Source organism: Gallinula chloropus (genome assembly GCF_964237585.1).
Source record: "Gallinula chloropus genome assembly, chromosome: 6".
In the NCBI taxonomy this organism is placed as follows: Eukaryota; Metazoa; Chordata; class Aves; order Gruiformes; family Rallidae; genus Gallinula; species Gallinula chloropus.
In genome coordinates, this window is record NC_140091.1 from 28,928,344 (window position 1) to 28,939,684 (window position 11,341).

General features: G+C 40.9%; 1 protein-coding gene across 1 annotated transcript; it reads right to left on the reverse strand.

Moving 5' to 3' along the window:
- Nucleotides 1-221: 221 nt before the first annotated feature.
- Nucleotides 222-10,928, reverse strand: ATP6V1G3 (ATPase H+ transporting V1 subunit G3; the record flags this gene model as incomplete). The annotated part of the gene is made up of 3 exons (XM_084266311.1): nucleotides 10,822-10,928; nucleotides 3,122-3,222; nucleotides 222-395 (listed from the first exon to the last, which is right to left on the reverse strand). The coding sequence occupies exons 1-3, from the start codon at nucleotides 10,901-10,903 to the stop codon at nucleotides 222-224; spliced, it is 357 nt and encodes a 118-aa protein (XP_084122437.1). The 5' UTR covers nucleotides 10,904-10,928.
- Between the last annotated feature and the right edge of the window lie 413 nt (nucleotides 10,929-11,341).

Sequence of the window (11,341 nt, forward strand, 5' to 3'; positions counted from 1 at the left end):
TGACAGGGGGTTAGCTACCAACAGGAAACAATATTCCAACAAATGTTTGTGAAACCCTGTGTATTTCTTGTTGTATCAAAAGCCTGTGTGGAGCTGCGTGCTTTTGGCTTTAGTATTCTTTTCCCTCGCACATTCAGAAACAATAAATGAGGAAATATTTATGCTTATCAAGACAGAAGGCTACTTCTTGCAAACATCCTTCCCCAGCACACAGATCGGCCTTAAATTGCGTGTTTGAAGTTTCGGTGAACTTCAGGGTTGATGTCGCATATCGTGTTCAAAAGCTTTATCATCATGCTCTCCATGTTCTTGTGGTAGCTGCTAGTCAGGCGTCGGATGGTTTCTGTTGCTTGCTCTTCTATTTTAGCAGAGACATTACCTTGGGAGCCCATTACCTGAAAAGCAGAGTAAACAAAAGGGTTATGTATGACTGTGTTTATTGTGCTACTTCATCTAGCGTAAACAGAAGGCAAACATGTCACAGCGCTTCCTAGCTGTAAGGGTACGATCTAGGTTGAACTGTATGTGCATAAACACAGGACTTCAGGGAACTCTTTCATATGCTCATTAGCCATGGGAATCTCCCCATGTAATGAAAGCTTCCCATCTCACTGTGGGAACAACATTGTGCATGTTTTGTCTTTTATATCGCTCATTTTACTTTGTTTTCTATTTTAATGACTATCAACTAAGTCCTATCAGCAGTGTGCTTCGTTTGGCCTCACTGAGAATGAACGCGAGCGTGGCTAAGGAGCAAAACATGGGGAAGCCTTCCTGACAATACAGAATTACAGTTTCAGAGTACTTGAAATGTCTTCAGCAGTTTGTGATGTATAACCCTCAACAGGCCTCAGACAAGGTCTTTTAATGTTACATTTTCTTATCTGGCAAAATACCAGACAGCTTCTGGCACAGTTGATATCAGGACGTTCGCGTAGAATTTAATTGACTCTAGACTCGCTGAACATTTTAGCAAGGTTATGTTATAAACAGATGCACACGTTCCAAATCCGTGACTTTGTTCCCTCCTCCCCCACTGCCCCAACATCTCTCAAATTCTTTCCTTATGGAAAAGTCCTTCAGATACCAGCAGAGAAATTGGTTTCCAGCTAAAGAATTCCATGGGGGACAGCAAAAGACATTTCTGCATGCTGACAGAGTAAGGAAGGAATAAGTAACCTATTGTTCCTGTCGTGGTTCTCTGGGGTGGACTAGCAGCTGAAGCTAACTTGTGATGCTGGTGGGATACCTCAAGGATGATCAGAAATAAGGGAGGAGTCGCTAGCTTTATTTTCCATGTGATTTCAGCCCAACTTTGTCCTTAAAAGAGGGAAAAGGAGCTGAGTTAGAGATCTTTTGCACCAATCACCTTTAGGAAATCTCTTTATTGGTATGTGGTAATGTAGCAAGATTTGTCCACAATCCACTTTCCAATTTGGAAGAAACACAGGTCTGACATAATTGTAAATATCAGGAAAGGATGAGAGTTTTCTATAGTAACTATTTTTAGCTGCCATTTTATTTCAGCTTTTAGACGAGTTGTAAGGGTCTCATGTGGGAAAGGTCGTACAGCTTAGACCAGATTTATGAAGCTGACTTTTTCCACGGGGGACAATAACTTTCTAGAGATCCCAGATGGTTGCATGTTATCCAGCTACTAAGTACTTTTGAAAAACCTCAAGAAAAGTTTTATAATTTTAAGAAGAGCCTCTGTAGACTGGGAACCTGCTCTCTCAGTTCATGCACAGCACCACAAAGTAAGAGAAGGAATAGCATTACATGAGCCTATGCCAAAGACCTTAAACCACTTGTGTCCGAATACCTGAGCCAGTGAACTGACCTGGGCATCAGACTTCCCTCTGCATGGGATTAGCTGGAACTCCTGACTGCCTTCCAGGCACAGGTTAATAATGATGACATTTGTCTGGGTAGATAAATGTTCGACATAATGGGGTCAGGGAATGCGAAAGAGGACTGCAATGATCTTGTACAACATGCTGTCATTGGAGGAGCAATATGTGCTCTGTCCTGCTTGTGTGAAACATTCCGTTGACAAACGGTGGCCTTTCCCTGCAGCTTGAATCTTGTTTGTGGTGAAAAAATCAAGTTCACACCAAAGCAACATCTTTTCTCTTCTGCTGTTTCAGTCCTAAAACAAGAAGTCTGGCTTAACGGAAAAGGTGAACAAATTTTAGAGCTGTTTTACTTCATTTTAGTGTCTGTAAACATCTGAAATTGTACATGTGAGACAATTCCACCTGGCCTGGCTGTGTGATGGGGTGTCTGGGGGCTGGCAATGCGTGTTAGAGAATTTGTGTGTATATCTGTTCCTAAGGCTTGTGATCTCTGCTGGAAAATGTTTTATGTGAAGTGTGACTGAAATGACAGGTTTGTAAAGCAGTTTTTACTTGACCTCTTTGGCTTTTTTTTTTCTTTTTGTGGCTCCTTTTGCACATGTAGTTTCCTTACCTTTGCACAAAACTACCAGGGGAAAAAACAAGAACAGAAACATAAGAGGAAGGTCACCAAGTAAAAAGAGAACAGTTTGTGAACCTTCATGCACATACCAGAACAAAATGGCAAGATGGCATGAATGTATAAGATGTGCTATAATTCAGATATGAAAATATCAGCTAGACCAGTTTTACTATGAAAACGTAGTGGAAAACTGCAACGTTTTGGTGACTCCAGTTCATCAAAGATGAAGTCAAAGCCAGCTAAAGTGGAACAGATACAGAAGGAAAGATTTTAAATCTTTCATTTACTGAAACACCCACCCTACTGAAACCTTCAGTTTCAAGACAGGAATGAAGTCTGTCTGGAGTTAAAGAAAGAAGACCTGAAGATATTTTTTTCCTTAAGGAAGATACATTTTTGAAGGCAAGCATGAAGCAATACAGAATCTGGACAATTTTAGTGGTGAAAGTCCACAATACCTTCTACAAATGCATTCAGAAGGAAGTCAACAAGAAGCATATATGCATCACTGATGACATCTCTGTGTTTAATCAGTATGATCACATTGGCTTGCAGAAGCCTTCACAAAACACCGAAGCAATTTGTTTTACCATTGAGCAGGTTGAAGACACTGCAAAAGATGGTAGACAGGTATCTTACTTACATTTGTTTGCTTGCTCCTAAATTCCTTCTCCCTCTGTAACCGGTAGTGGTCTACCTCAGCTATGGCTTCTTCCTTGGCCTGCTTCAGCCTCTTCCCCTTTCCTAACGGGGGAAGAAACAGGGATTTACTTCACACATGTCATTGTATCCAAAAAGATGAATCTGTCTAAGTCAGAGGTGTTTTACATGGCATAGTAAAATGGACAAAGTTTTGAGCAAAGTCAACAGCAGCTTTATTTGCACAAGAATGGTCAGAAGAGCCAAAGTAATCTAGGTAGGGTACTTACCCATCTTCTGAGAACAACTCCCTTTGCAAAAGCAGACATTAAATGAAAAGCTTGTTGGTTTGCTAACAACAGAAGTCTTTTTGCAACTACAGATTTTCTTACAACACAAATGCTTTTTTTTTTTTTTTTTTTTAAATCACAGCTTGGTGTTTAAATAAATATCTATCTTTCCTTCATCAGCAATCGTAGCAGCCAGATAACAGATTTTAGTTGTCACTGATGGGAAAAGACGTTATTCTGTAAGATTTGCTGTATTGATTGGTTGCCAGCATCCCTTCATCCCACACCAACTGGATTCTGCTTAGAGCTGGCAGATTTCCAAGTTACTGCAAGATATGTCTTAACCACTACCAAACTGAGTTGCAAGCCCCAGGCTTTGTCCTCTCCTCTCCCCCCACCCTCCACCTCCCTCTTTTTCCCTAACATTTGTTAAATGAAGAGGTGAGTGATTAAGAGAAAAAGGAGGTTGATGTTATTCTCAACCAGTGCAGCGAAAATTAGAAAGTGATTAAAAAGTCCTTTTTCCTTTTTAAAGAGGAGTAGGATCTGTATGGTAGCATTTTAGGCTGCAGTGGAAGTTGCAGCCTTCCTCCTGAAGAGGCTTGTTTACATTCTTCATTTTGCTCCCTGTGAATAGTTACTTTGTCTTAGGTAAAATGCTATGGGTTCATCAAACCAAGCCCACAGAAGTCACTGCTGGACTGGACATCAGGTGGTTCCCAGGTTTAGCTGGGATGTTATGTAAAGGATAAGACTCAAAGGTGTGATGGGAATATCATGCTTAAGTTTTCACATGAAGTAAGTATTGAACATGTCATAAGCACCCCACGGTGGTGCATCTCTGTTTTGTATAATGTTGGTATAGTTGCCTGTGTCTCCCCATGACTCTGTTACACTACTTAGTGAGGAAAACCTCACTTTCTAACTGATGGGGCTGTGAATCTCTTACAACCTATTAACTTCCAATGCATTTGAGACACCTGGGCTCATGATGATTTTTGTGGTCCCTTTCTGCTGTGCAGTGAGAATTTTAGGAGTGGGAGGAGCTTGCTCCCTTCTCTTAAGTGGAGAAATGTCTTCAATGGCTGAAAAAGCTGTTGCTTACTTGCTTAGATTAGGATATTACAAGACTGAGTGAGTGGAGGGTAGGGAACTAAAAAAGGCATCTTAATCTGATGTGTGATACATCCTTTTATTTACTTACTGTAACCACCTACTTAAACTCACTGATCAACATGAAAACTTTTGTAGATTGTGGGTGTTTTTTGTTTTCATTTTTTAAAAAATGAAAATCTTTCAATTCAAGCACAAAAGTTGAAAACAGTATCTTTTCTGAAACCCCAAGGGACATTCTACTAGACTACAAAGATGAGCATTAGTATTTCTGATTTATCTTCTCCAGGCTGCACTTCAGATTGGTTTCACCTGCTGGGTTTATGAAGCACTATCAGGTGTGGCATAGAGCAAGCTGCTTCCACTGAGCATGGCACAATGAGAAGCTGAATCTTGGGAGGGAGACCATTGCTGTTGATACATCTGAGATTCCAAATGGGTAAAATGCCTGATCCAGCAGTACATTTGCCCAGTTGATATCTCCTTCTGAATATTATCTGCTGATGGGTGAGTAGAAGCAGAGAGATGCCATTAATGTGAAATGCCTTTTAAAATTCTGACTCCTGGACTGATTTTTGTGGGTGTGCTTACTGTGGGACCTGGGGTGCGTGGTTATATAAAGGCTTTGTATAGGAAGCAGCAATCTGGTGAGGAGCTAGATGGATTTACTGGCTCAGTTTATCAGCTCAGTGCTTTCTTCTGTAGTTCATTTTATTTCTCAGAGTCCTTCTGCTACCAAGGCATGTGCCCATGTATAAAGGGGTGGAGAGGCAGTTAAAAAACCTAACATGTACTTTCCCAGAGTTTGCATTTGTTTGACAAGGGCTGATTCATCAGCTTCTGCCACTCACTGTATGAAGCCTTGAGACCAGTATGTGTGAACAGACAGATTTCTGTAAAAGCCTGACATCAATCTGGACAACAAAATTTGGAACCAGGTTTAGGTCTGTATTTTGAAGTTTCCCTTATTCTCCTCTCCAAATTTGGAGCTGATCAGCCTTTTGTAGAGTTTTCCTCTAGGAGCCGAGCTGGGGGGTGTGTGTGTGTGATTCTCTGGAGCTGGAAGTTGGGGGGGGGGGGAGTGACTAGGATGAAGCTGTGCCAATTTCACCAGCTGAAGAACTGGATCTCTAGCAAATTAAATTATTTCAAAATCAGTGGGATTTTAATTTCAAATTCCATCTGGGGGGCCATCTGTAGTAAATATGTTGCATATTTGGCCACCATATAGATAAATAAATCCATTTAAAATGCACAAAATGGAAAGAGATTAACTGTAAAACAACAGTTCATTTGCCTCTGACAATGTAGCTAGTGAACCAAAAAGTATATATATACATACATGTCAGCTCTTGACAGTGCACTGGAGTAAGCACAATACATAGGGTGTCACTGTAGGGTGGCAGCCATTTCATTTTTCCATGATGCCTTTAGGATTGGCACAGCAGGAACCTGCTGCTTCCTATTTAATTAAGTGGAAAAGCTGTGAGTAAATTACTGCTACTTCAACAACGTTGTGGACAGAATCGGCAACTGCCAACATATGCGATAGTGCATATGCTGCACCTGATTAAGTTAAGCAGAAACTAGAGCTTAACCTGCTGTTTCACTAGAGACAAACCAAAATTAATTAATCAGTCTGTTATTAACCACTTGTCTGCTAATGTGGCTGTGCATTAGGGGATTGCCTTTTCAAAGCCTTACCGATCTTCTGGGTGGGATTCTCTGCAGAGCACAGCGGAGCTGAAATCAAACCTTGCACCCTGAAAGGTGGCAGAGCGCTTACATTCAGCCAAGGTCATGCAAGAAAAGGGCAGGAAATACGGGAGGATGGGCAAACCAAACTGTCCCTATGACATTTCCTCTAGCATGATACAAGTGGAGTACAGAAAGCTCTGAGTCTGAAGAGACTTTTGCCCCAAAGGGTACGCTGTGGGGGGCCAGGTTTGCGGCTTCGCCTTTGTTCCTCCTTCCCATCCTTGAAGACAGGGAGCAGCAAAGCAGCTGTGATATGCCTGGTTTCCTTGTCCGGCGTGTTCTGTGACTATGGCTGCTGACAGCCTACACATTTCTAGGTACTGAGTTAAACTGGCCAAATCTTAACCAGCTTTCTGTAACAAGTCAGTTTTTTCTTACACAACTTGTGAGGGCGTTGTTAGCATAGAGAAACCTTTGTGTACTTCTTTCTAGGCATTTCTGTGATCTTAATGAAATACCTACATCTGGTTGGACCCAAAAGAACTGGTGAAGGTTTCAGGTTGTTGGGGGTTTTTAGATCTCAGAAGAAAAAGAGAGTAGAAGGCAATGTGGCATTCTAATTTCCTCAACACCAAGTAATCTTACTTCCCAAAAACTACCATTCTAAAATTTTCTTTCTGTTTTCAAACATACCCCTTAGGCTTCTAGCTGAATTTCTGCATGGAAATCATGTCACATGAAGAAGTTGCCAAAAATTAATTACATTTTCTTTAAATAGGACCATTTCAGTTGTCTTCAAGAGTATTAAATTGTCTGCAAAATGGGATTTAGGGATGCTCATTTTGAGAAGACTATTTTGCATTTTTAATAAAATACAATAGAAGCAGCTGATCACTATGTATAGCTTTTTCAGTAGATAAAATATGTCCTGGATATTATCCAAGAGAGCACCATGGATATAATTCTGTTTATAATATCATATTTTGATTAACATTTGGTTTTAATCTGATATCCTGAAAACTTCATCTGAGTTTTCATTTTATTAGGCACTAGAAATTCTAGCCAAGATATAAAAAATCTATAGGAAAGTAAGTTTTGCTTAACCCAACGTTAATGACACATTTGCTTCCCTTGTTTTACCCAAAAGGATTTTCAGGAATTGATGTCTTGGCTCTGACAGTGCTCAGTCATTTCTGGGATCCAAATTAAGCTTAAAGCAAAAATAGTAAGTAGAGCAGTGCTATGTATAAAAGGCCAAAGGATTGCAGACTGTTTTGGTTTATGTTTAACCAATTTAATAGCTTCAGCCTTGTGTGTGTGCATTTACCAACAAATAATTCATAATTTGCCAGGTATAAATGATATCAGCCAATGATCCAGTAAAATAACTGGAAGCCAGGATACAGGGTGTTGAGCAAGAACTGTGAAAAGGCGTGTACAGAGGAGCTTTAACCTACGTTTTTGCTTCGCTTCATGTCTATGACAATAACATTATTTGCTAGTTTGTCATTTTCCAAAGTTTGCATTACAAACAGCTGCACATATGTCAGCAAAAACTAGGCCCACTCTCTGTTTATAGACTATAGTAGGTGTGTTCACGCTGCATTTTGATCTGGTTGTGTATCAACTGTAAACACTGAAGGGTTTGGGTAAGAGCAGTTTTGCTAACCACATTTCCTTGAAAATGGCTTTTCCTGGTTGTGTCTCTCAAGAGACCTGCCTTTCGCTCCTCTCCACTTACAGTGGAGATGGTCGGACTCGGTGGGGTTGTGGCCTCGTGCAGCGTTGTCTGTGGTCACATCTAGAGTTTAGCAGGGAGGGGACTGCTCTAGGGCTCGCTGGACACAGTCATTGCTTTCACTTGCAGCCCAGGTCACAGAGTGCCAGGTGCCGAGCAGAAGCTGCTGATCTGAACTGGTACCAGGTGGATCTGGGCTGGTGTTTCCTGGGGTGAAGCACCACAGCCTCACCTTGTTTCTCCCTGTTGTGTGTGCACAGGTTAACTGATTGTCCTGGTTATATTGGTTATGTTTCATGTATTTTGTTTTATCTTGGTTTTTATGCTCAGAGACAAACCATGTAATCCTTTATGCTGATCTAACTGCAGACTCTCCAGGGAAGAAAATTTTGAGTTACTCTGACTAGGCATAACAGCATTTGGCATGAAAAGAATCCCCTCTGCCTTTGTCCAACAGTATTTAAGTTATGCTGGTATAGTCAGGTATCTGAGGTGGTATATTGACATTGCTTTGAATAATACTGAAATTCAGGACACCATGGAAATTTTTGTAGCCTCACATCAAACCTATTGCAATGTTAAATATAATAATGATTTTATAGGTATAATTACTCTCTTAGATTAGCTATAATGCTTGGCTTAGCACAAAATGTGTGGTGGAGTCGTCCTTAGAAAAACTTGAATCAGCAACACTAAAGCCTGACCTTGCTCGTGCATCCATGAGGTTTGAAATTGGTAAGAACTTTGCTGTTCGCACCTTAGAACAAACTGTTGGCAGTATTTAACATGAACAAAAAGATCCAGCAACGTCCTTAGGCTTTAGATGAATAGTCACATCGGCAGTTATTTGAACCTTTTACCCTTGATGTCCTACACCCAAGGATAAAATCTCTTAGAAACGCTCGATGTTTTTCATGGGACTGCACAGAGCTGCTGAGACTGGAAGGGGCCTCTGAGGTCCGACATCCTGCTCAGAGCAGGCTGAGCAAGGGCATCCTGATCCATGTCTTGTGGTAGAGACTCCACAGCCTCTCTTACCAGACTGTTCCTGGGTTTGACCTCCCTCACAGTTAGCAAGTTGTTTTCTTATGTTTAAATTTAGGCTACTGCCTCTTCCCCTTTCAGTGGATATCGCTCAAAAGGGTTCAGCTCTGTCGTCTTTACACCCTTCCTATCTCTCCTTACCCCCTCCCCCACTTTGATATGTATGATAGTTCTATTTTCCTTCATAACTTTTATAAAGGGAAAAAAGTTTGGCTTTAAACATAAGGGAGAAGAAAATCATACTAATGAAATATTTTTATTCTAAATGGTATTACTGATAGCAAAATTCTTAATAGCTGTTTTTCTGTAACTGCTGAGTATCTCCTACCTCAACACTAATGCACTGGTAGGTGTAAGGCAGTGGTTTCTGACAAGTTTCTGACTCGGGTGCCTGGAAGATACTTTCTCTGTAAGCAGCCCTGTGCTTATCACAAGCACTTGGTGTGGGGTTGAGGTGATGACAGGGTAGTGTGTTTTTAGCCGAGCAGAGTAAATCCACCTGTAACCATGTCTGGATTTTGCAAGACACTGTTGCTTTTATGTTATAATGATGGGTTTTGGTTTTTAAGTTTCTTAATTTATGAAAAATTTTTAATGGGCTCTTTCAGAAAAAAAAAAATCTGATTTTTCTGGTTGTACAAATAAAGGCAAAGAAAATGAAACAAAGAAAAAATCAAAACCAAAAGTAAAGGGTTATCAACATCAAACTGTCATTGTTAGAGGCCTGATTCTGCAGCCTGTGCTCAGACCAAATGCCCAGTCCCTCCACTGAGGCTGTGATTTTTCCAGGTCATACACCTTCTTGCTGCTTGCTCCCAGGAACAGCGATTTTTTACTGCTTGATGTGAGAAGGGAAGAACTATTCCATTGAGATCACCCCATTTGACTAGATAAGGGTCAAATTACTTGGTAGCTATGTTCAGGAAAATAAGATCACCATATTTTACATTAAATCATGGGGAGATTAATGCGGAAAATGAAGGAAATAGGTAATGGAAAGACTGCCAGGATAATTATTTCTTTGATTGAAATTATTCTCACAGATACAACAAATATAAAAATCAAGGTCGTTAGCTTTTTTGCTTATATTTGACTACAGTAAAAATATATGAATCTGTTGTTGTTGGATATCTACACATGCTCCACCCTGGGCATTTAGTCATTCAGTAAACAAGATTTTTACTGTAAATCAGACATTTAGTCCCTTGCCAATTGCTTGTACCATACAATAATACTTACAGGAATGACCTATCACAGTGCTGGCAGTTCTCATGATTGCACTGTGACTTTCACTGCTGTCATTGGACTGAAGTCTCCTTTTGTTTTCATATAATTTTTTTGAAGCCCAGCTGAGATTAAAGGGCAAATTACTAAATTTACTAAGTAAGGAGGAACCCCCCAAAAATTTATACGCGACCTATAAAGAGAAATGGAGATTTTTGGAGTCTGGTCCTCCAGAGCTGACAGCAAGAGATGTGTAGGCTTCTAGCTTAAATACCTGAGGAAGGCTGCAGTGACATTACTGGCATTGAGATAAAGCAAGAATAAATCTAGCTGACCTTGTTTAATGTAGCAAGGCACAGCCACACTCACACACATGCTGACATGTGCACACAGAATTTTAATCAAACTCTGAATGCTCAGGTCTGGTTACATGCCTGGCTGTAGTTCAGGCACAGCACTAATGCAGGGGAGAAGGAAGAACAGGAGCAGCACAGCTGTGATGTATGTAGGTGAAATAATGTTGTCTTTCTGTTAGCCACTGGAATTATGAAGGGCTTTCAGCAGAAAACGGCTGTAAAAATCAGGCTGGCTACTCACTTTTTTTGGCTTCCTCCAGTTTGTCTTTGGCACGTTTTTCTGCCTGCAGAAGCTGCTGGATTCCCTGCGACTGGCTGGTCATGCTGATTGCTGAGGCCGGCACACTTCTGTGCGGATGGGAGCTTGGAGGGAGTTTTATACGCCTGCCAGGCTCTTCCTTGTGTTTTCTGTTCTGGCTGTGATTACAACAGCCTTCCAGATCACACCAAACCAGCCGGCTCTGCCTGGATTGCTGCTGGACAAAATGCTCACGAGTGTAACTGGAAAAACACAGCAGTGAGGCTGAAAGGAATGTCCTCCCCTCCTCAGGGTCACTGAAGAGCTGAAGCGTCTGATCAGCGCAGCGGAACACAGTGGGAAGAGAAAGGTCCAAGCGGCTTCTAGTTTAACAGGGATTTTTAATCTGCTGTTGCTGAAGCAGAATATAGGTAATCTTGTCAGAGGAAATGAGGAAAAAAAATGCTGCTTGGAATTTCCTTTTAGTTAAACTTCCCATGAATATGAAGAATCAGACTCGGTC